At 39.5% G+C, this 26,322-nt stretch overlaps 1 protein-coding gene across 10 annotated transcripts in view; it reads left to right on the top strand.

Moving 5' to 3' along the window:
* The window catches only part of KLF12 (Kruppel like factor 12), a 230,993-nt gene that overhangs the window by 121,378 nt on the left and 83,293 nt on the right, over positions 1-26,322 (top strand). For all 10 annotated transcript variants that reach the window (XM_038133346.1, XM_038133364.1, XM_038133292.1 and 7 more), the window contains one exon: positions 22,658-23,201. In XM_038133346.1, coding sequence (XP_037989274.1) covers positions 22,658-23,201 — 544 coding nt within the window. The remainder of the gene's footprint in view (positions 1-22,657; positions 23,202-26,322) is intronic.

Here is a 26,322-nt window from a genome sequence, read left to right as displayed (position 1 = left end):
TGATTAAAGAGATTTTATTGTAATTACTATGACTAAAAGGCTACAGCAGAAGATGGAAATGTTAATTTACAATCTGCTTGGTGACCAAGTGTCATGTGATAATGGATTGGGACAGACTGTGGTTTGCAAATGGACCTGAATATTTGGAGCCACTAATTTGAAGTGGCAGATACGGTGCCATCATGCAGGTTTCAAAAGGGACACGTTTGATTAACCAGCTGTGGTGCAGCAATGGTTGTGTGACAGGTTGGTTGAGAAATTATCACCTTTGGTTTTATACTGGTGGCAGCCGTGCACATGGTCGAGGAGGAGAGGGGAGAAGCAGAAAGAGAGATGATCAGGGCTTGAAGGTAAATCTCTGCCCTATAGTGAGCAGACTGTGCTCCATACCCGCCACAGCACTTACATTTCCAGTTTCCACTAAACAATGGGGATTTACATACTTATCTAGATAGGTAGATCAGCTCTTTAATTCTGTCTCTTAAATATGTATGTATAGTCATAGGTGTTGTATTTTTCCAGCTGTATCATTGGCCCTGCTTTTTTTTCAGAGGCCTTATAACTCAGGATGCAAGATGTCAGGCACCCACACTCTCATATTGTGCCAAAAAATTTGAACGTTTTATAGACGTGGGCTCAGGTGTTTCAGACAGTAATAGTGGTGGTAGCCTTAGAGCAGTTTGAATGGGTTTGGACTGTTTCTATGGAAATTTTGAAATAGAATATTCCATAGCAGAGGGATAATCCCTCCTGAAATCAGCCATCTTGATCTACATGTCTTTTTAAAAAGATTATCCTAATGTGTAAACTTACAAAACAATTTCTGCATATTTGAGTTCTTTATATATGTTACTGAAACCTCATGTACAGGTTAATTTATTTGTGGTACTGTTGAGTCTTGTTACAGGCTCTTAGTACATGACTGTACTGAGACTTTAACTGTAACTGCCTTGAACTAACAATAAACTAAAAGTATAGAATATTTAAATTCTTATTTTGGAAAGTGATTCTATATTACAAGAAGAATAGCTTGCAGCGCAGAACACCTCGCTGTGTTTTGTATGGTGGTTTTGAAGTAAAATTTTTCAATTGGTCACTGTAAAAAGCAGTGATGTATCCAATAGGATCATGAGGAATTTTGTGGATTTAAAAAAAAATACTACTGTTGTGTATGCTAATTTAAGGATAGAACTTAGGTGCAGATTCAGGACAGCTGATAAAGAGGTGTTTAGATAGACATCGTTGCTTTATAGAGTGATGATGACATGTTTCTGTGTTATCCTCTCAATTATGTATGACTTGTAAATGATCAATTACAATTGTGCTCCTGTGGTGACAGTGGAAAAGAGGAGCAGCAATAGCCTTGTGGTATTAGGACTGTTCTACACACTGAAGGACTGCAAGCTGGAAGCAACAAGTGTGTATTGTATGTTCGGGATTTGTTTCTGGGAAATAGTCACCACAATTTATTGTATATTCAGTACGAAAATATTCCTTTCTGAATGTCCTGAGCAGCTCCTGAATTTCTAAAGAAGATACAAAAAATAGGAAGCCAGAGCTGAAAAAGGCATCTTAGTGATTGGCCCCTAAGGAGCAGATTCATGAGCACAGCTTGAAATCTAATGGGATTAGAGCTGATGTTATTAGAATTCACTCTTTCCTCTTTTGATCTTCGATAATGTTAGGACAATATTAGGCTTTTGGTGGTGTCATAAGCAAAAATGAGTTGGAAATTCTCAAATTAAAATATTTATTGTAATATTGACAGGAATACTAATAAAAACTTAACTGGCTAGAAAGGAAGAAGTGGTGCTCATTAGTCTTTGGTTGTTTTTTTCTAAAGAGTTTGCAAGGATGAAAAAAAAACAGAGAAAAAATAGATACTCAAGTGAAGTCTATGTTTCATAGAGATTTTTCAGTTGTTCTGCAGGTCACTGAGTAGAAACTCTTTGAGTCAAAGAAGAGACCTGGCCTCAAAAAATGTGTCTTTATAATACATGTCTTTATATTTACATCTTGATATGTATAGATTAAAAATTTATATAGTATGATTATAAACACACATATCTATATGTATACAATGATATTTAAATATTTTCCTTTATATTTTATACTTTTTGTATGTGTATCTCTATCTAAAAATTAATTGTTGTTCCAGTCTTCTTGATGGATCCCAAAATAAGCAGAGTTGGGTTGGACGTTAATATAAACAGATGGCATTTTCAGGCTTGAGCTTATATCAGAGCGTTGTCACTTGTTGATATCAGTTTAAAGTCAGAATGAAAAGGATGGAGTAATTTGGTAGGTGGTGGCAAGGCAGGTGTTTAAATTATGAGGTGCCTATTATGGGGTGGCAAAGGTAATCTGCTGCGTTTGTTAGGGATTCTGGATTTCACCATGGTAAACACTAAAGCAAAAGCACTGATCTCACCCATTCACTACCCTGAAGTGCATATGATGTGTTTATTGACTTTGTCACATCTCTTAATGCTGAGGCAAAATGTCAGTGGATCTGTTATAATTTTATTAGGATGTCATTTGTGATACAGCTGATATGCCACAGAAAATAGTTGCTGACCTATATGTAATTATCCTGTGACTGAGAGCGCTGCTGTGGTGGAAATTTGTGTTCAAGAAACCATGGAGGATGTACCAAAAGCCTGGGTCAGTCCTTGAACTAATGCCAGATTCTGAGTTGAGAGGCAAGGGGGGAGGAGGGCAATAAATCTTGACAATGCACAGCAGAGCTGAAGAGCATGTGCACTGTAGTGCCAAATAAAGATGCTGCCTCTCACTGCCATCCCTGTGGGTTTGGAAGGTGGCTGCAGTGCCCTTTCTGGCGCATGATGACATCGGGTAGGTCTCCTGGCCCTGGTCCCCAGCAGCCTTTGGTGAGACTGCCAAGGGCTTTGTGGGGAGCATGATTTCAGAGATGTGCTTCAGCTGAGTGTATGAAAATGTTGTTCAGTCATTTTTTTCCAATTTTCCAAATTTTGCACATTTATTCAAGGTTTTGACAGAACTTTGAAGTATTGTTTTGTGATGTGACTTGACTTCAATTTCAAGTGGCTCCAAAGGGAGGGGACCTAGCTTTCTCCCTTGATACCAGTGTTGACACCTCGCATGCCTTCATGGCATCCTCAGTCTTGTTTTCACTAGCAAGGAAAAACGTGATCCTTATTGACTAAAAACAGACTTTGGAGATCTCCTGGCAAGTAGTCCCACATTCCCAGAGCTTGCTGTGTGGCTGGCAAATGATAGTGAGCATTACTGCACACAGCAGCCTTTGGCCATAAGATCTTCTGAACTCTCCAAAGCAGTCTCTTGACATGACTCTGCCAGGAGAGGTGTTCATTGTCCTGCCATCAGCCCCTTGCATAAAAGAGGTTTTCTGTGCAGTGAATGTACCAGCACTGTGTGACTGGGATAAAAGCAGTGATTCATCACCCAAAAATAAGTGCTGTGCTGATTATAGCTGCCAAATACTCAGTCATCAGTTTCCTCCCCGTTAAGCATTTGCCACCTCTCTGACTGTGGTGTAAGCAGATGGAGGGCAGTGAGAGTTAACCATTGATGAAGTCAGTTGTGGCTGGAGTGAGTGGGGGTCATGTAGCTGCCCCAAGCCTTTTGGGACGTCTGGGGCCGGGTCTGCAGTCCTCTCCTTTTTTTGGTAGTAATCTTGGTAGTTTAAGCAAGCAAAAAGCTACAGCTTGTTGCTCTTGGAGGAGAGTTAAATCTAGTTGCTATTAATGGCAATTAAATTTGATTTTCATGTATGCAGTCTTCTTCATCAGATATTGTTATTCCGTAAGGTCGACCAATTCATCGATTTCAGTGCCGAACTGAACTTGGTCTCAGGCACCTGTGCTGTTTAGTAACCACACAAGTGTTGTATTATCTTTCCATTTGTTTTTTATCTGTAGTAATAGTGTGTAAATAACAAATTGTATCAGGTTATATTGTGGCTTCAGTAATATAAACTCATACAATATTTTAATTTTCAGTAATTTTATGATACACTGTAGAACAGAAAAGATAGCAATTCACATGTGCCCTGCTCATTCTTTCTAATTACCTATGTATTTTTAATTTTCCTTTTCAAAGATGACTCTGTCATGAATGCAAATAATGAATTCTGCTCCATTTTATCAAAGTAATTCATTACTGTAGAGATATTTTTATTGTGCTGGTCACTTCAGAGGTTTCTGTTGAGAATAAATTGAAACACTTCACTGGTTTCAGGTATTAAATATGCTTAATAACGGCAATCTCTTGATTGCCCTCAAGGTGTTAATACCCTTCCTGGGAAAGCCAAGTTGAAGTTAAAATTCAGTATTCTGAACATCCTTGGAGTCTAATGCTTTCTAAAAACCTATTAATGGTGCCTCATTTAAAGTGGAAGAAAAGAAGTCTTTCTGAAGCATCCTGTTGTCAGCTCTGTTTTAGTTTGGATGAGTAACATTGAGCTATTTGTGCTCCCTACTGTGCTTTTATTGTTTTTACTGCAGCTTCATTCTGACCCATGAGTACCTTTGGCCAAAAGTTAATCTGGACAAAATGAAAGGGATATCGGCAGATGGAGGAAATCAGGTTTTCTCAATGAGATTGTCCTTTTATAGAGATACTTTGCTTCCCTTTTTCATTACCCACCCACCCTGCAGCTTGAGGTCCACAGAAGAGTTAGAAAGGGGATGATTATGCAACTCCCAACATGAAACCTTGCTTATCCTTTGGAATGTTTTAATTAGGGTGAGAGATCTCTTTTTTCACCATACAGGTGGAGTATTGAAAAAATCACCAAGGGATATGTTTTCTCACCTTAGTTTTAGCCCATTTCAATGCATGTATGTAAGCTGTTAGCTGGACCTGTTTAATGAGGGGAAGCTTTTTTGAGTGGAAGCCCAGATCTTATGCTTTGGGGAGACAGCAGCCCTGCTCAGCCCAGGAGCTCTCTGGCCTCTCCTGGCTCTGCTGGTTACAGGCAAAGATTACTTTCCTATAGCTCACCTGTGAACAATTACATTGTAGACATAGAAAAGCAGGATGAGGGAATATTAGTCTCCCTGAAGCCTGTTTGTGGTACACCATTATGGTGGCAGGTCCTAGTGGATTTTTTTAAATATTCAAAGTGTACTCTCCCCAGATATTCATACTTAAGTATAACACACGTTACTGTAACAATAAAATCCATTTGACACACTCCTTTCGCCATTAGTAAATTTTCTGGGATTTATCTTGTGTAATGTAGGTTATTGGTTTATTGACTTAAGCTGTAGTGTTTTATTGAGTTTATTTGGTTAACTTAAAGTGAACTAAAACCCACCTCTTAAAACTCACAGCAAGGTTCCAAGAGACATGTTGACCCATGAGTACCATAACTAGAGTAATATTTGATAACTAAGTGCCTCTCAAATTTTAAGTAAGCTACTTACCTGTTAAGGAAGGAAGTTTGTCTGGATTAATTCAATAGCAGTGACACACCAGAAATACTATATTATGATAATTTAAACAGATAATATATTCTGTGTTTAAGCCATTTTATTCCAGGAGTTTGTTTTTATTTTTTTTATTTGCCTATGTTCTTTTGATTGAGGAACGGAGTTGAGTGCTAGTTGTGGTTTCGAGATCACCTTGCCCAGAGATCCCTTTCCCTGTTGGTACATTGAACACTCCTCTATAGGGTGAGTGCAGGACCAGGAATTTTTAGAGGAGGGCTTGCTTTTCCTCATTTTCTTTCTTAGATCCTCCAGTTATGAGCTAGAGGAACTAAATGAGTTAGTCTATTCAAATTTCTCTCTGTTTCATTTAATTTTAATTTTTTTTATTCTCCTTTAATTTTTACAGTGTTCTGTGTCATTACTGAAAATGTATATGGAAGGAAAATGAGTGGCATCCTTCCCACTATTTATATACCATGGATCTAACCTTTCTGACAGATCTGAAATATTGAAGGTGAGACTCAGAAATATCTGGTCCCCAGGAGGATTTGACTGCTCATTTGAGTATAGCCTGACTAGTTCATTTACTGGACAAAGCTAATCTGGAAAGGAAATACTGGAAAAAATACCCCGCATCATTCACAACCTCTCATGCAGGAGAGGCTTATTGAACTCAACATGAACTTAATGATACCTTTCCAAGCACCACCAGTTACTGTATTTGTTGCCTTTGTTGTACACAATCACTACTGCAAGTGCTGCATTATCATCCTATGACTTATTTTAGTATCTTTGAAAGAGTTATAAAGTAAACTAATTTTCCTGAGGTAACTGGTTTAGCCTCAGGTGATAAACATATCCCTGCATGGTAGTATCTGTTACTTCAGGATGTAAGGAAGAAGTGATTTGAAATATCATAATTGTGGTGTGTAATCAATATTTCTAAGATAGATGTGTTAATGTTGTTCTGTATGTAGAAGTCTTTGGAGATAGGTAGGATGAAAGCAAAGCATGAATTAAGTTTCACTTCCTCAACTTCTCCTTTTCTTAGGTTTACATCCTATGTAATACTATAAAAAGATTGGTTGCTTTGTCTTACTGCTGTTCCTATGTGTCTTTCACGTTCTTTACTGCTGTTCTTAAATGTGTCTTCCACATTTAGGCACTCATGACCAGCATTATGAAAGAGCATTCATGCCTGAAGCAGGGTACAGTCTGCAAATTCTGGCCTGAACAAATGTTCTCTCTTTTGGGATCCTCAGTATGAATAAATAACCTGAGATTTCCCTCAACAGATTCACACATTAGGTTTTTTGAGGTTTTTTTGGCAGGCGGTTGGCTCTACTATTTTAGCTATCAGCCCTGTTGGGATGTATTCTTAATAGTCAGAGTGGATCAGTTGGTAAGCTGCCTTTCTTGGCCATTTGAAAAGTGCTTCCCTCAGAACAGGAGTCATTAGTTGGTGCAGCAGCAGCCCTGGTCCCTCTAAGCAATGCCTGTGTCCTACAGGACTGGTAACTGAGCTGATTCACCATCTAATGTTATGCTGAACACATTATACATGATAACATGAAATTAGCTTCCTTTAATCTAGAAGTATATCAGCTTTGTTGTAGTCCTTCCTGTGGCATAGTCACTGTAGTAAAGACTTTGAGTTTGTACAGCTAGCTTTGTAAAGACCAAATGAAGACCTTTCAGTATGATAATGAACTTCCTTCGAATTTAATAAAATGCAGTATCTATGACAGATAGTAAAATAAAACTGTTGTTTTCATTTCCTAGGAGAAAACTCATATTTAGAAAGGGAGAGAAAGGGCAAAAAATGGTGATCAATCTTGTAATTAGATTCCAGGATAGTAAAGCTATTGATTATGTTCTATGCAGGCACTGGATTAGTTAGTAGTTAAATATAAAGGGCTGTCTAAGCTCTAAAGTCACAGGGTTTGAAGTTGAACAGTGTTCAGAAATGCTTAGTGCACTTGAGGAGTAGTCCCTTGTATATAAAAAGTTCTTGTTACCATGAAATGTGATAAAGTACTTCATCTGTCTGTGAAGACCACCTTAGTTTATATGAACTGTGAGCCCTTCTGTCAAAGTCTTGTAATGGGATAATAAAACCTTTTCACCGCACTGTTTTTGCATTAAATGATGCCCGTGTCAGCTAGCCACTTGGACACTTTGTCATAGGCAGGTATTAATCTTTTATTCTAATTGTGTACACAGCAAAATAAATGGGTGTTTAGCCCAATCTGTTTCTGAAGTGGAACATCAGTAGGAGTTTCAGTGACAGAATTCAAAAGTGAAATCTTCTGTTTGACTACAGAAATTCAGAGGAATGTCATTGGTTTTAGCTATAATATATTGCATTTCTTAAGGCCTGTAATAGTTTTTATGTGTTTGTGGACCCCTTAAAGGTAGAGCAGCTCAGTGTTGCATGCCTCTAATCAGGACTAGGAGCAGAGGTGATGTTATCTCTCCCATTGAGGGTATCTGCCCTCAAATGTTAAAATTTCCACTGCTGTGACTCCAACTGTGCTTTAGATGCCCTGAAACTCCATATTTTAAAGTAGAGAAATAGCAGGTAATGTTCCTGCTCTCTTTTTTACTTAGAAGCATGGGTCACTTAACCACTAATGATGTGGAAGACCTGGGTTCAGTTTGCTCCAGTGCCTGAAGGGATTCAAGTCTGTCTCCCACACATGCAAGGAGAGCTCTGTTTATGAGGCTTTTTGTGATTTATGAGGTGCAGTTATGAGGCTGTTGTTCTGAGATGGGATCTTCTGATGCATCCTCTTCAAACTAGTCTGCTTTAAAGGTTCTGAGATTTATAGGACAGCAGCGAGAGAGAGAGAGAGAATGTTTTGATCAGAGTTTACTTGCTAGGCAAATTTTCAAGAATTGTTCTCAGCAGGATTTTTCTCTTAACTGGCTGTGTATTACCAGAGAGGTAATTCATGATATCTTGATTCTGTGAAAGACAGATGATTTTAGCATCTAATTCCTGCTGTGTGCTACTGGCAGTCTACCCACATGCCACAATTTGGCACATAAGCCAGAGGCTGCTGACAGCTGTGCTAGAGGAAGACAGGCTTATACCACCTCACACATTGCTCAGAAAGTACACTTGACTGATTTAATCCAGTGATTATCTAAATCATGTAGAATCAGAACTCCAGACTCCCTCCTCAGTGTCATTATTTTCCTATAAAATGCAAAGTGAAGGTTGGTGTGAATTTCACTTTTCCCAACTCAACCTTCCTTTTTCCAAAGGAACTTCACTGCTGGCAGGTGGTGAGGGTAGCTGGGTGGTTTAGCCCAGCACCAGCTGGACAGGCAGTGTAATGTAATGTTCTGCTGCCCTGAGAAACCACTTTCCTGCTAGCTAAGTTAAGGTTTTTATTCAGTATGATGGGGATTTTTCTGTTGGGGATGGTTTTTTTTTCCCTTCTTATGAAGTTAATCTGAAACATGTAACTCTCTCTAGCACGTAATTAATTACTGAGGGTGTAGGATACCTTCCTTGCCATCAGAATTTTCCATACCTACTTCAGTCTTTCTTGGGAAAATTGGCCTGTTCACAGTTAGTAGACCTGATGTTCTTCACTGGTGCAGCAGTTACTGTGAAGTTTTTTTGCTTGGGAGGTACACGGAAGATGAGCTTTTTGCCACGGCCAAAATATCTGTAAAGATGGGCAGTAGATGCCAGCCTTACTCTATGTAGTGGATTGCAAGTCATGGAGTAGACAAGCTGTTGAAACAGCAAGAAGAGTACTGCAAGAGGGTATTACATATACCATCAGAACATGATTTTAATTTATTTATATCACTGTGCCCCTAGAAAACCAATTTGGTGGGTGGGGGAGTGGTTGGCTCTGAATCAACTATTTCTGTATTGAGGAATAACATTTAGACCTGGTCCAGGTTGAGGGCTGCAAAACTGAGCAGCAGAATGGAACAACTCTCCTATGAAGAAAGGCTGAGAGAGGAGTTGCTCACTCTGGAGAAGAAAAGTACCAAGAGAAGCTCCAAGGAGACCGTATTGCACCCTTTCAGTATTTAAACAGGGCTTATAAGAAAGATGAATAAAGGCCTGTTGCAACAGCAAGGGACAATGATTTTAAACTGAAAGTGCATGGATTTAGACTGGACATAAGGACGAGAAGTAAGTTTTATGATAATGGTAGTGAGACTCAAGAATCAGTTGCTCAGAAAAGCTGTGTATTATCCGCCCTTGAAAATGTTTAAGGCCGGGTTGGATGGAGCTTTGAACAACCTGGTGTAGTGAAAGATGTCCTTGCCTGCAGTGGGCGGGTTGACTGAATGGTCTTTCAAGGTCCATTTTCCAACCCAAGGTTTCCTACAATTCCCTACATTTGTGTTGTGAGCATGTGTGGTAGTAGAGGTGAAGTAGAGCAAAGTGGCGAGTATACAGGCATTCTGAAGGAGATACCTGAGCTAATCAATGAGCACAGTTACACTGTGGCCCTGCCACACGCAGCTCCACAGAGGAACCATGGCCCTGTCTGTACAGGTTTTGTTCTGTGTCAGAATCTGTCTTCTGTGTTGCTTGATAGCAGAAGTCTTGATTTTCCAAAGTGAAGTTGGGAGATGCCAAGCCATTTATGAAACAGCTGCACTTTACAGCCTGTAGTTTTCTCCTGTTAGATTTGCATTCCTGTAACATGCAATTACATGTATATTGAAGCTACAGATACTCTTTTAAATTCGTGGTAAAAGAGCCCCTAAACCCAAGGGTGAATTCTCCTATTTAATTTGTATTATATTAGGAGCTGTCAGTACTAATTAGTGCTGTAAAGTAGCTTGAGCATAAGACCCACATGTCAACAAGAGTAATAGTGACTGTGTCTCAGAAGAAGCAGAACTTTGAGTATGCCTATTCAGAAATGTATTTGGTGTGCTCATCTCCATTTGACCAGGCATGGTATTTGTGGTTACTGGGAAAAGTGATTGAATCTATACTTTTTTAGGTTACCTCATGCCCCTCTCCCAAAGTAAATAAGCACACTGGGATTGCAAGTCTTCCTTCTGAAGCAGAGCAGCAAGGCATCGCACACGTAGGCATCAGCTCTTGCAGTTCAAACAGTTGTGCTCTTCAGACAGTCAGGAGGAGTATTTGGGAGTGCTTGGTACCCTTGGATCCTTCCCATGAGACTCGGCCATTGAGAAGGGTGTATCCATCTCTGTGTGTATGCAGCAGTAAGTTCTCAGAGTCGATGGACACACACAGTTAACACCTTCCTTCTTTGACTGTAGCCATAACTTCTACTCAAATATGGGTTGTGATATCAATGATGTGGCAAAATATTAGTTCCATAACCAGTTACCAGGTGTCGTGTCCTGTTGGTTTAACATGGGGAAATGTGGCAATGCTTATCCTGACGTCGCTGTTGTGATGTTACACAACATCACTTTGCAGGCAGTCATTTATGTTTGTACTTAAAATGAAATTAAGAATTGCAGAACCTTTTCTTTTACCAGCACAAAGCAAAATATTATTTTTTTCTCCTCTCCCTCTGTGTGCTTGCAAGAGGTGCTTTTGTGCATCTTCTGCTGGGTAGGCATAGGTAGGTAATTGCACAACTTGTGCTCTCGGGGTACTCTGGTCTACCCCAGCCACTGCCAGTTCCTCCCCATGAGGGTGCCAGAGCCTGTCCCTGAGCTCAGTGCCATCCTCCACACTCCAGGAGGTCTCAGGTGGCACCATGTCCCTCTCCTTGGACGTCTGAGTTCAGCGTTCTCAGTGAAAGAGCCAAGAGAAAACTTTGTACAGAATGTTATTTTGTTAGCAAAGGGGTGAGGAAGAGGCAAGCAAAGAGGATTTAGGTCAACCAAAAACTTGGGGAATTGCTTTCAAATGCACTGGCTGGTTATAAACAGTAAGGAAATAACAAAAGGATCAGAAGATACCTGATGTGTTCTTTACCTAAAGTTTAAATGGGTCAATGTATAACCAATGAACCATCATTAACGAGGGTTCATTCTAATATTTACTTCTCCCTCTCTTCCTTTATTTTTAAATAGAAACTTCTACTTTGAAGTAAAACTAGTTATTCTGTTGAAAAATAATTTGTGCACCAAAATAAAAGCTTCCTTTTTTCCTTTTACATTTCTTCCATGTTTTCTTTTCACAAGCAAGAGAAATAGCTTGTGTCTGTTTCCCCTGTCACCATGGGTAGCATATAAGGAGTTTCTTTTAAGTTGAAATATATATCTCTGAGGGGGGTTCAAGAACATTGTTTTGCCTAAAGTTTAGTTTTAAGGGTCTAATATGACATTTTTATATGTATTACTTGTTGTCAAAACCGAATTGTTTTGTCTCTTACAGAATTTAATTTTAGGTATAGTAATATATTCTGAAGTTGATCTAAGCTTAGGAAATGAGGCAGCTATTACAAACACCTTCTTTGAAAGATAATGTTTTTTTCTGTTTAAAAGCAATTAGTTCTTCAGAGCAAACTTGAAGTGATGTCATCTTTAAGTAATAACATGGTGATCATAGTTTTGTATTAACTCTGTTCTGAGAAAAACAAGTAAATGCTCAGTTTCTTCTGATGTGTAATAATATCACTGTAATATTGTTGGCTATTAAAAATAATTAGTTTGAGTTCATTTTAGTTCAGTTGCTAAGATATTTATTGTTTTAAGATTAAAAGTGTAATGAAATATTGAGTGTGTACAGTTGTCTCAGATTTCAGAGGTGAGCCTTTCAAATAATGGAGGTTGTTACAGTTACACATTGCAGGCTTCATTTTAGAGCAGGAGAAGTACTCTGAATAATGATACTTTGTTTTATGCTATTTTTATTCAGCCCTTAAAAGTCGGAAAGAATAATATAATATAAAGAGGGTTTCATAGTTAGAATGCATTTAATTTTTATATTGAGTATTACAATATTTTAGCTCTACTGTTACAACTCTAAATTTGATATTGTAGTGTGGGAAAATCTCTAGAGATTCTTCCCTACATTTCCCCTTCTGTAAAGTGAAAGTGTAGTCTATGTTATCTGTAAACGAGATTTCTGAAGACTAAAGATTTTGCTGTAATCAGTAAGTGATTATTATTGTCATAGGATAAGAACTGAAACAAGGAAATCTTCATGGTCAGATTCAGAGTATTGTATTAATTGCATTATCGACTCCAGTCAATACTGGAGTGTTTGTGTGTCAGTACCGGTCCATGTGTGGTGTCAGTGGGTTGTCCATCTCATAATCCATCCAAGTGTTGTTCTACTTATCCATATGTTGCTCTACAGTCTTTAACTGTAAACTTTATATAAAGACTCAAAGTAGGTGCTCAGAGAGGGCTTGGTTTTTATTCTTGGTTTTTTCTTCTGTAACAATACGTACTATGATGTACCAGGACAATGAATTGAGTCAGATACCAGGCCAGAGGCATTAGGAATTAATTTCCCAAATATACGTGTTCATCGTTCATAGTTTATATGACTTTTTTCTTTAAGGGTAAAAAGTCAGAAATAGCCATCCCAATTCTACTTTTCCAAGAGCCATGCTAAAAGAGCATTGGTGAGCCTAAGTGTTGAAGCAGTCTGCCTTTGGGCAGTGCTGGGAGGAAGGCTGTCTGTGCTAGTTTTGCTCAGACCCTTAGTGGGCCATTACTGCAATATGCATTTCTTGTCTTCGTTTTCTGTGGACGAGTGTCACAGAGGGACAGGATGTTTCACCAGCGGGTTTGTGGGATGTCTGCAGACAGCAGAGGAATGGTGAACCTCAGCAGTTTCAGGTCTGAGGCAATAGTGGGGCATTTGGCTTTACTGGGCACAAGCCCTTTTGTGTGGTCACCCCAAGCTTGACTTGCCTGCCTTCTCTTCTCCAGGCTGGGACACTCCCATCTAGTCAACCCCTACGGCCTTTCCAGCCAATCCCTCACCCAGAGGGACAAGCACCATCTCCTTCCCACCCTCATTTTCATCTTGTAGGCCTCCCTGTTGTATCTGAGGTGACATCAGGTGACTTAATGCTTTGTATAGGATTTAAAGTGCCTGATTTCTTTAATTTACAGACTCACTTGACATGTCCCCTTGGAGCCTGGGTCCCTTTACTGGTAGTATCCCAGCTTTCCCAGCCAAGACTAACTATATAAATTTTCCCCTTTCAGTCAGGTCCGGTCCCAATCTCTGCATTTTGTCTGCCTCTGAAGGTCTTTTTTTCTAGCCAGTGTTGTTTTTTTCATAAATTTGGCTGTTTTTCCTTCCTTGAGGTCAGCTCATGTCCACCTCAGTGCTGCCTGCTCCCAGAGGAAGGGTGGCAGTGGGAAGCAGGCAAGGATTTCAAGGGGGTTTATGAGGCAGACTGCTTTCACCCAGGTTAATGAGCTTGGAGTAGAGCTACCCACACTTGGAAGTTGAGAGGTTTTGGATATACAAACTCAGACCATGTTCCCTCAGTACCAGTGAACAGTACCAGCCGCGTTTGTTTTACTAGGACCAACAATAAGTTTGAGGAACAGATCACAGAAAGTGTTAGTTTTAGTAAAACTTAAACATTTTCTCTGTGGAGTGAACACTTTTTTTTTAAGCCACTGGAAGGGTTAATTTCAGTTATACCTAACGCTACCCATCTCTGTGCCATCTATTTATTTTACTGAAGAAATGTCGACACTGAGTGCAGCCTCAGCTAGGAGATCAGAAGAACAAAATTAATTTAAACTTCAGCTTGAAGGATAGTAAACAGAGGGAGGTTAATTTGGGAAAATGAATTCTTCTGGTGGAAATTAAGATGAACAATGACAAGCGAGGAAAGACATGGAGAAGCTCCGTCGCAGAGTGTGGATGACACACTAGATAGGAGTTTCGGGCATGGCACCTCCATCACCACCATGTATGTGTCCAGTAGGTGCACAGGTACTGAAGCAGTTAACGGAGACCTTCATGCCTCAGAGCAAGACTGAGTAATAAGGAATGATTGAAAAGAAGTACTGCCCCGTCTTTTGTGACTTTTCCACATCAGCTCTATTTACCAGGTGCACAGAGTCCAGCTCAAAGGCTGGTTTGATCATGGCTGAGTTTTCCCTGGAACTCAGTGACATGTTGCAGGTGCTTAAAGGGTATAAATAATAGTTTCATGCATTATTTGTCATAGTCCTTTTTGCTAGTGTATTTATGAATATTTCAGAGTGATTTGCAGGGTAAGAAACGTATCTCAAAACTTTGCATCAAAATCTTAACTTAAAAAATTGTTGACTAAAAATTTTTCTTCAGGCTTTCATTGTTTTCAGTGTAAGTTGGGGGGAAGGGTAAGAAGGGGAACTGCTAGGTGATTGTATGAATTCTTCTTGTCTAGAATTTTACACACCAGCTTTTTTTTAAACCCAAAAAATTGAATTGGAGTAATATAATATTTTTCCTGGTATTTTACCTTCCCTTTACCAACTATTTACAGATCTACCATTTATTCAGAAATTATTTTCACATCTAAAATGGATCAGTACAAGGAATACAAATATATTACCAATATTCTTTTTATGCTTAAGCAAGTAATAATACAACCACTGCTCTTTTATTAGATTTGTTTCTCTTCAAGACTTGTGTCATAGCAATGAGCTTCAGTTTGTTTCTTTCAACAACTTCTTCCTTTGACAGAGCATTCAAGTAACACTTCTCAAATATAAGTGAAACATCTAAGCTGAACAGCTAGTGTTCTGAATGTGTTCATGATTTAGGGAACAAGGTTTTGTTGCTTATCAAAAACATCACAGGAGGTCCATCTAAAATCTGAGGTACTGAGAATTTGTCCTCATTTTCAAGATATGTATCTTTTTTACATTTAACGTACTAGATAGTACAGGGCCTAATTAGTTTGTTTGGTGTAGAAATCTATAGTCACTCATTTTTCCTTTTGTGCTGTTATAGAAATCCTTGGACAAACCTGTCAGTTTTGGGACAGGAGAGTTGGATGCAAAGTAATGCTAACACTTACGTTTTTGCAAACACATTATTTAAAAATAAGTCATTTCATATTAGATGTGTTTGCACTTACTGTTAAATGTATTTAAAAATTAATGCTGTTTGCATAGGGATCTCCTTTCATTTTGAAGCATGTTTCCCTAGTCGCAATTTGAAGCGTTCCTAAAGGTTGCAGCACGTGGTACTTTTTTAATGGTGAAGTAGTTGTGGAATAACATCATAGTGTCACTGATCAGAAAAAGTTAGAAGATAGTGTTGACAGCCTTGGAGCTTGAATTCTGCTTGTGTGTTTATGAATGGTTGAGTTGCATTTGGTCTCATCATTTCTTAGGTAATTCTCTTTTTATTTTGGGACATCTTCTGTAGATTCTACACATTTAGCAACACTCTGCTAACAAGGCCACCTGTGCCTCATAGAATATGCTAGGGGAGTTTCTTTAGCCTCTTCAGACTCACAAAGAGAATAGAAATACTATTTTTAGGCCTTGAGGGTTGGAAACCTCCACTTTTAAATCAAACTTCCAAATGTTATGCAGAGATAATGATACTTTAAGTGAATCATGAGTATTTTAAAGTGGGTATCTCTCAGTCTCTCCAGTTGAATGAATTCCAGTTTGGTTAAATGCATTTTCATTGAGCCTTCTTTTATTTTAATAATTCCTGGACTTTACCCTCTGTCTTTCTCAGCACCGGTTGCTGCTTTTTATAAAAGCTTCAATATGAGTCGTTGCGACAGAGTCTGACTCAACCTTACTTGGGAGTGCCATCTTTTGGGGATCTCTTTTCTTTCCTAGAACACAAATTTGACCTTGACTCTGGGCAACTATTTGTTGAAAACTGACAGTAAGACACATTTTAATTTGTGCTTCCATAAATGAAGCAGAATGATCTCGTTGTCTTGCGTTTTGCTCACTTATTCAGCATGACCTCCTGTGTTTCTCCAGTACATCCAAGCTGAGCAGTTTTGTGAGCCTAGAAAAGCCTACAGGAGCAGCCTTGAATAAAAAGTCAGAAATGCCTGTTCTCTTGGTGCTTTAGCATGTGGAAACAAAATTTTTAAGTATTTTGCTCTGTTTTAGTTTTCAGCTGTATATGTGTTTGTCCTTCTGCCTTTATGCAGCTGTCTGTTGCCACTATACTGGTGCATCCTTCATGTATGGATTAATAACAATAGCCTCATCTCAAACTGAGCATAGTTGAGTCTTGGATGTGTCATCTTTTCAGAGGGATAGCCGAGTGTTTCAAGTAGAGGTTGTTTAGTTCATATTTTTGCAGGTTGAATTACTTCTGTTTCTGAGAGTATTTTGTAGCTTTGGTTAAAAGTGGGGATTTTCAGGCAGAAGCGAATATTGTGAAGGTAATTTCTCATGCTGGGAAGGGGTTTTGAAAAACATCTCTTCCTGTAACTTCAAAGAGAATTTACTCCTAGATTGGCAAAATAAGCCCTAAAAAGACTCTTAAGTAAAGCTCTGGGTACTTCAGCCATAACTTACATGGCTTTTTCAAGTTCCCAGGCTGCTACTTACCCTAGCTAGCTGCAGCCTCTCTGCTCGTCAAGTGCCCACGGGGTGGGGTAGGACAAAACCTGACACCGGCTACTATTTCATGTAGTTCTACAGAACTACAGTTTTAGGGGCGTGAACTTTCTACCGTATCACGAGAGGGATAAGGAAAATATTCCATTTTAATTTTAAAAGCAAACTGTTGTGGAGCACACCATGTTCTAAACCCAATCCACCTGCTCATCTCATAGCATCAGAGTTGTAAGCAGATCTGTGTGCTGTGCAAAAGCAAAATGACTCCTTCTAGAGCAAGTGGGTTTTGTAATTTAAAATGTATTTGTTTTCATTTACTGTGAAGTATTAGAAAATCTGTGACCTGCACAATATTTCTGATTATTAAGGTTTCACCCTCCGGGTGTCATGACCAGAGCTGAAAGCTCTCTGGCTGGGCATGCATTCTGCACTGCCTGCCCAGGAGAGGCTGCATGTCTGCTGGTTGTCAAGCCTTGGCATTTTGGTGCTGCAGTGGCAATGATGTGGTTAAAATTGTGGCGAGCTTTTCAGATAGAGTATGATTTTTCTTATCTCAGTCTTCTTTAACACTGACAAAATAAAATCATCTTGTCTAAAATTGCTCCTGCAGGAGCAGAATGAGGTGGGAGAGCATAATGAAAACCAAGAAGGGGTTTTGTGTGATTTGACTGAAGAGTTAAACACTTAGCAATTTATTTTTTAACTTCCTGTCCTCAAAGCTAGCTTATTTTATAAACGCTAAATTTAGTCTGTTCTGTTTCCGTCATCAAGGACAGCTTTTTTGGTATGCTTTCTTACAAAATGTTTGACCTTGGGAGATTGCTGCCAGAAAGGAAGACACTTCAAAAGCTGACAGCTGATTGTTGGAGGTTTGTAAACTCTGTTGTGTGGCTCAGTTGTGTGGGCCCAGTGGAAGTCCACAAAGGCTTAAAGACTCTCTGTGGCTTAGTACCCTGTGAAGCTGTTGAACTGCAAGTTGTCAGGATGAGCTGCTGACAACAAAATGATTTTTGCTTTTTCTCTGGTTTTAACCTCAGCTGTGTGGAGACTGTGAGCTCTTCATGGCTTCTTTAGGGTGGGAGACAATGCTGATACGCAAAGGAGTTGCCATGAGTAGAATAAGAGAAGATTTAAAAGGGGCTGTTGCAAAATTTCCTCACAAATTAAGAGGAGTTGGAATTCAGGGGCCTGGAAGGAAGATGAAGAACTGTGCAGGAAGGATGGCTGCCCAGCAGATAGGATGTTAAAAGCCACAGCATTACCATGTTTTGCTCCAGATAATGTGGCTGCTTGCGAGGTAGACTGGTCGTTTTTCCATAATGGTCTGGGAAGAAGGAGTAAGTAATGCTTTTTTATTCAGCCAAAAAAATCTTTGTGAATAGGGAAATTATGTGTTATGTTCCTGGCAGTATTTATTATTGACAAGCTAATGAAACAGAGAGCTGCAGAGAATACTGGTGTACAGCTTTAAAAGGGCAGGCACAAAAAGCATGAGCCAAGAGCACTGATTAATAGAGGCTGCAGCTTTGTTAAAAAGCCTTTTCTAGCAGGGAGCCATCCTTACCTGCTTTCCACTTCAGGCTCTGCCTGGATTGGAGTGGATGGTAACCAGCATAAGGATACGACCGCAATGTTGCAGAGACTAGCATTGCTGAGATTTGCTTCCAAGCCCCAGCTGGTGGCAGGGCTGAAGCTGTCCCTCTCCATTGTACCAGTGGGCTGAGCAGTGAGATGAAGGAGGCCACGTGGAGATGTAACCCTTCATATTGTATTTCCATGGTTTGGGCTGCTGTCCAGGGCAGCCCACTGAATTACAGGGACCTTAGGATGAACCCTTTGTAAAGCACCAAATGTTCTGAAAGCTGCCAAACTCTCAGCAACAGAGTTTAGACTCCTAAAACCAAAATGAAGTTTGCAAAACCAAGACAGATGCTTTTGGGATTCAGACAGGAAAAGCCTGTTTCAGATGCCCAAAGTAGCAATCCTCTGAGCCCACACCACCACAAGGAGCCCAGTTCACTAGATGAGAATGGAAAGGAGTTAGAGAGACAGAAGAAATGAACACACACAACTCTTTGTTTCCCTTCCAGATGAGCTGACAGAATGGCTGAAGGTACACTGAATATCTCAGCCACAGCTTTATTATCTTCTCAGTTAGAAAAGATGTAGTTCCATTAGATAAAACTAACACCAACACTCAGTGTTTAGGGAAATGAACAGTTGTTTCTCAGTTAATAACATTAGTGGGAGATGCTGAGAAACAGTGTTCTGAGAATTCAGCCATTCCTTTTGGCTTCCTTGCTGCTCTTCTTCTCTTAATTCCTCATTCTGGAATAGGTGTCATCATTGGGAGAAGTTTACTTATACCATCCATTTTCAGAAAATAATGATAAATTTAATGTTCAAAGTTTTGTTTCACTTAATGATTAAATAGAGTTTTAGCAGCTTAGATAGAATCTGAGGTCATGGAGAAACATCTGTATACCATTTGTAGCTCACTGTAAGGGAGTGTCAGTTGTTGGGGTAGATCTCTTTGTTTACCACCAACAGAAGAAAATATAGCACTTGCTTACAATTTTAATCTTAAAGATGAGACATACAAACCTGTTTTGATAAGGATCCTGTTGTCTTTTGTAATGTCAGCTGACATCAGTCCCATCCTGAATTTACCAAAGAAAGAGCATCCTCAGTCTTAGAGTTTGTCAGGGAAAGGCAGCTATGGAAGGGCATGCCAGTTGTCATCCTGTTTAGAGAAATTCATGAAGGGATTATAAAGGTTTCGGGATTTGTTTCACTACTGGAGACGGAAATAATAATATCAACTGCATTACCATAAAACACAGAGACTGTGTGACCTCTCTGGAAAAGATGAGAGTGCCTATGAAATGTAAGGAATGTACAAACAAAAGTAAATGGAGAAGAGTTGTTAAAAGAGAGTGATTTGTATGAGAGTCTGAAGTTACATGTTACTTTTTTCTGAATTCCCAAAGGAGTAGGTGGAATTACTATAGTTAAACAAAGGCCTGTTCTTAGAACAATTTAGAAAAATCTGTAAGTCGCGACATGTGCTTAGTCTCAAGGACCATTAACTCTATCCACGGAACAAACGCTTTATGTGGTATCCGCTACAGGAGGGTTTGGGGTTCTTTAGTCTTCTTGTGAGGGACCTAGTGCTGTTTGCTGCAAAGGCAGGTAGGACTTCGGGGCAGATGCACCCCATTAGGCAATAGCTTTTGAAATCTATGTGGATCTCTTGTGTTCAATCCCTTGTAGCAGTGCATCAATCTGATATCTGCCTCTGGCACCTGGGGAAAACTTGGGAGTAAAGCAACGTAGGATTTCCTACATGGTGGATTTATCTACACTGTGGATAGAGCTGGCCATTCATGCTGCTTCTAGATGACACTTGTGTGGCAATGTGCATGAGGGGATCCCTCATCTCTCTTGCACAAGCTGATGCCATTTATCCCTCTCCTCTCAAACATTTGATAGGAGCTGCTGCCTTCAGCCTTATGAGGGTTCAGGTGCAGGTGTCCCTCTCCACTTTGCCTTTGCTCTGGTACCTGTCTGCTCAGTTCAGCAGAACCAGTCTGTCTGCCCAAGTGCATATAGATGAGACTTGTCAAGATTTGACAAATTAAATTCCTGTGACATGTATGTTTATGGTTTTGTCTTTATGATGGCATGGTGAGAGGGGGGTCTCATTATGGATATTAGTCAGGATAAGGTGTTTTAGAGGAAGTTAACCAGGAATCATCATCTGGCAATTATGGGCAGGTTTGTCTTCTTGAGGAAGAGCTTTACATAACCTTGTCACTCATGGCTGGTTATGTGCTTTGAAAAGTAATCTGGTCTTCACTTTGTGTTCTTTTTAGCAGAATTTCCCATTGTCTTTATGAAAAGGCATATTTTGCTTTTGTTACTTGTGTTACAACAGAATAGCTTGCTATCCAGGGTGCAGGTGAATCCATTATTTAGATGGTGGTCCCTTTATTTTAAGTTGATTTGTGTATGTAACAGAGGAACATTCCATAGATGTTCTTGCTTCCAGATGGGGGGAAATGTCAGATCCGAGAACCAGTCTAAATCAGCTGAATAGATGTGATCTACTAGAATTTCTCATCTTTCAGTATGCCAGGAATAATATCCAGTTAGGTCTTTATTACTGCAGTTTTCAGTATAAGTGTTTGTATTTTTCTTTTTCAGTAAAATTTCATTCTTTGTTGAAGTTTGACTCTGACTCAAAGCAAGGAGGTCTTTCCTTGGAAATATTTAAAGTAGCTGATTATAAAAACCCCAAAGAGAATTCATAGCTTGATTGATTGTAGTTTATTGACAGTAGATGCATTGAAATATTTCTAGCTTAAATATTTCTGACTTAATATTTTTAGATACTTTTAAAATAGTATAATCTAGAGATCAAGTTAGTGCATTTAGAGCTGCTTAGGTCTGTACAGGGAGTAATTTTTTTGGGTCAAGTGAGGTTTAAAGGAGCAGTGTATTGTGTTGAGATTGGGGTTTGTTACTACACTGTGTGACTGCCTGTCTGTAGAGAAGCTCTGCTGCAGTGCAGTGCCATGGAGTTCCTTAGCTAAGGAGCTGAGAGCTGTGCTCTGTCTTATGACCAGGTTATCGATGGGGATTTCCATCCTTGCTCTGCCTGGTGAAAATTACTTGAAAAAACATCATTAAAGACTGGTTCTTAATGATATACTGTCAAAATGGAAAGATATATCAAATGAACTTCTCTAGGGATCTGTCTTTGGTCTAGCATTATTCAAAAATTCTATTAACCTCTTTGATGATGGAAATAAGGGAAAACTATAAAAATAGCAGACAGCACCACTCTAGAATAAATTTAGTCCAACCAGCTTTGAAAGAATTAATCTAAAGCATAAAATTATTTCGTGAAGTCAGAAAAATTGTTCTCAATTAGTATGGAAATAATAATAATAACAATGGGGAAGGCTATCTAATGGGCTAGTTCAGAATAATGAATTGCTGTAACCATTGCTCGCTCTGACAGGGCAGTCAGACAAATGCGTGGCTTTGTACTGACTTGTAAGTTCATTACCAATGACCATTCAGGGTACAGAAGTCAAACATAGAACTGAAGGACTTAGGGTAGCATGAGGCACCTTCTGAAAACTGTTGTGGACACAACTTCAAAGATCACTGTAAAAAGCAAGTGGGTACTAAGGCTTGCTCTTTTAAAGCAGACGTGACAGAAAGAAGCAGCCAGGTCTGCCTAGTCTAGAAGAAGGTAGACAAGTGGGGGAAATGGCAGTCTTTGAGCATACAGAAAGTTGTTTGAGAAATGGCTGTAACCATTTTTTCTTCACGTCTGAGTGATGATGACACGAGAGTAATGCTGTGGTTTAAAATTAGATGTTGGGAAAAAATATTCTGTCAATATAAATAGTTTTTACTGCTGAAGATACTAAAATTTTTGTCATTGGTGACTTTGCGTAGTGCAAAGAAGCAGGATGATTTTGAACTGTTAATCCTGACACTTTCTAAGAAATGGGAGTAGACTTTTCTTTCTTTTTAATATTATGTTTATACAGAACATGTCTGTGCTTTCTAACATGATTTGTACTTAGAAATTATGAGCTGACCAAAGAAAAGGAAACAAATTCTGTGGCTTTCTTGATCAAGTTATGCGGTGTGCATTAGCAGTTGGGTGTGCAAGTCATCTTTAGCCACACATATAACTATGTCCCTTTGTTCTTCCTCAACAGTCTCCAAACGTCCACAACTACCCAGATATGGATGCTGTACCCTTGTTACTAAACAACATGAAGGCCGACCCCACGGAGGATTCATTATCTACAGACCATTTCCAAACACAGACTGAACCAGTGGACTTGTCAATAAACAAAGCCAGGTCATCCCCTACAGCAGCTTCATCTTCACCGGTTTCCATGACAGCATCAGCCTCCTCCCCTTCTTCTACTTCTACTTCTTCTTCTTCCAGTCGGCCAGCTTCATCCCCCACAGTAATAACATCAGTCTCCTCAGCAGCATCTGTTCCGTCAGTATTAACTCCAGGTCCTCTTGTGGCCTCTGCATCTGGTGTTGGAGGCCAGCAGTTTTTGCACATTATCCATCCAGTACCACCTTCAAGCCCCATGAACTTGCAGTCCAACAAAATGAGTCACGTGCACCGTATCCCCGTGGTGGTACAGTCGGTACCCGTTGTCTATACGGCTGTGAGATCACCTGGGAATATGAACAACACTATAGTAGTACCACTGTTGGAGGATGGGAGAAGCCATGTCAAAGGTAAGGTGGAGCCAGTTTTGTGCATCTGTGGCGTCTCTGAAACTGGTCTTGTATATACGAGAAAAACATAACAACAATTAAAATGTTTTTAGTTTCCATACTTACTGTGTTGTTGCTGTAAAGACATATAACTTACACCATTGGAAGGAGCCTTTAAAAATCTTGTCCCAGATGGTCTTTAAAGTAAATAAGTTTTTTAATCAAGATTGGGTTCAGCGGTGGTTTTAGTTGCTCAGACAACTTGTGGTAGTCCTGAGAGAAATAAGTCCTCCCCAGAAGTTGAAGAAGTTGGAGAATGGAAAAAATGTCAGTGTGTGATATTTATGACAATATATAAAGCATCGTAGATGAACATGGAAAACTCACCAGGTGTTTCAGATTTAGCAAGGGGAGGAATCTCTGAGGGATTGTTCCCCAGCAAGGAGAAAACAATCATCGGGCTCTAGGAATGTGTGAAGGAAAGGCTTGTGGACCAAAGAGCATTAGCAGATGCAGAGAAGTAGGTTTTACTAAGCTTAAGGAGTGGCAGTGCAATACTTTGAATTAGGTTTCTTCTTCCAGATTAAACAGCAGAAGGGAAGGAAGCCACCCAGAGTGTTTATGTTGGGAATGAGTTTTGCAGACACAGGACCTGAGAGGCACATGGAGCTGTGAAGGGAGGAAGAGGCACATGTCAGAAGGACAGATACACTCTTGAGGTGTCCAAAGAACACAGAAGGGGGAGCTGGAAAGCAAGAAAGAGTGAGAACCCAACAGTTACTGAGGGAGCAAAAACTTGTTAGGGATAGTGAGATGATGGGTGGGGTAAGGAAAGAAAAAACAGATGTGCCCAGAAACTTTGAAAACACAGCTTTATAAAGGGGGCATTAGTGACAGAGATGGGAATATGAGGAAAGGAATGAGATACTCATTTCAAGGCTCATTGCACGTGAGTGAATAAAATACGATAATTTTCCCCTGAAATGAGGCATTGCTTGAGGCAGAAAGGGAGGGTATTGACAGATAACCTTACTTTGGGGCTTATGAGACTGCAGGACATTTTAGTCTTAAAACATCTCTTGTGTTCTTAATTGCATAGTGAACAGGTCTCAACAACTTGTTTCTTACCTCTCATGTCTGTTTTTCATAAACTGGCAACTGTGTGTTATAGTACAGGACTACAGTGATGGGTCATTCAGATGTTTAGGGGCATCCTGTTGTCTGTTAGTCTGTGACTCTCCTACTGTTCCCTCACTACCCACGTGGGGACTCTGCCTCTCAGTAGTCTTGGACATAGGAAATGAACTCATTGTTGATCTGAGTCTAGTTTTAAGCCTCAAAATTATGGTTTAAGTATTATTGCACTTCATACAGTGATGTAATTTTAGCCCTTTGTGCCTTTCTGTCAAGAAATTATTAATAAAACCAGGACTTTGTACCATGTAGTCGAGGAAAAAAACCCCCAAACAAACAGAAAAAGGAAAGTTTTGATCTGTATTTTGATTTTAGAGCTTCAAGGTGCACCTACCCATGAGCTCATTGAGAAGTTTTCCTGTTTGTTTTTTTTTTCAAAGGTGCTAGTTGGCTGTGGTAACAGTATCCCCTATAGGAAGCACCTCCTGATCTTGTAAAACTGGAAATTCACTACTCCAGTTTCATCAACAAAATTCCAGAATTTAATGTGCTGTAGGGATTTCAGCCATGCCTTTAGACCTGCCCTGACAATATGGCCTTTGTGCTCTAATTGGCAGAGTCCATTAGCCCCTGCATCATCTATTAATGCACAGTTAAAGTAAAAGAAGATATTAACAGTTCTTCAATTTATTAATTTTTTCTCATGAGTTGTATTCATTTTGTTGTCCTTAATTTTTGTCCCTAATTATTTTGATTAAGAAGTTCAGGTTAATTTAAATAAATACAATAGAAGTAAATTGGTTAGCAATCCACTCTAGGTAGTAATCTTTTATCAGCTTTTGCTGGAGTGTTTTTCATTCTTTAATGCAAAACAATGTAAATAATTAAATGCAGTGATATTGCACAAATTAAGCAATTAAATTATTTTAGTATGTGTGCAGACTAAATTCACTTCAATGATCAGCCCCTTGTGCTGATAACAAAAAATAAATGTACACAGATCTAAGAGGACATTGTTGCCAAATTGAATTAGTTCCTAATCCTCTACCAGCTGATGGACAAATGCAGGTTTGGAGTCATCTAGAGTCACAGCTTTCAATTTCTACATGAATGCTGCTAATTTTCAGAAACAGAAAAATATGCACACTGAAACAGTTGATCCACAGAGAGCATCAGCAGCATAATCCCTGTGTTATTCTTGCATTGGTGCTAATTCAGAGACGATGTTGATGATCCAGGAGTGCCAGTTGGGAAGCGCTTAAAGTTATATTTTACATCTACCTTTATCTAAGCCCTTTTCACACAATTGAGACTAAGGCACTTTCCTGAAAATAGTCCTGAAAATAGATATTTTTAATGTGAAAATTACCTGAGTTCAGACATCTCCTGTTTCTCTAGATTTCAGGTGCTGAGGGGAGCAAATACAAGAAACAGGGCATAGAGAAAAGCTTTACTCCGAATTTTATTTTTCTCATACCGATTTTTCCTCTTCCTTCCAGGTTTGACTAAAACCATTTAGTTTTTAGGGATTTTTTGCAAAACCTTCTCAGGCTGTCCCCATTCCTCTGATAGTGTCTCCAGGTGTTTTGCACAGGTGGCTTTCTGCTTCTCTTGATGCTTCCCAGACCTTTTTTCTCTCTCTCTCTCACTCTCAGACAAAACTCTCCTGGTGGCTGCTTTTTTAGGCAGTTCAAGCAAATAGTTCTTTCTTCATGTTCTGTTTAAATTTCCTCTTCCCTCTGGCACAAGAAGTGGCTACCTTGTCTTCTGTTTCTCCATCTTTTTCTATTACTCTATTTTTCCTAGTCCTTCCCATCTTGCTGACTGCTCTTTGAGTGCCACTTTCAGCACAGCAGCTCTGCTTCATCTTCTCCTTCTTTTCTGTTAATATTTCTAACCTGTACTGTCATCTCCTCCTCTGCCTCTGTGCATCCTTCTCCACAGTGCCATTCATCATGGCATTCTTTGTCTCACCATCCTTCAGAAGAGTCTCAGATCTCCTTTTCTG

The sequence above is a fragment of the Motacilla alba genome, chromosome 1 (genome assembly GCF_015832195.1).
Source record: "Motacilla alba alba isolate MOTALB_02 chromosome 1, Motacilla_alba_V1.0_pri, whole genome shotgun sequence".
Taxonomy (NCBI): Eukaryota; Metazoa; Chordata; class Aves; order Passeriformes; family Motacillidae; genus Motacilla; species Motacilla alba.
Note: the sequence above shows the minus strand (reverse complement) of the source record. Positions and strands in the feature narration are given on the sequence as shown.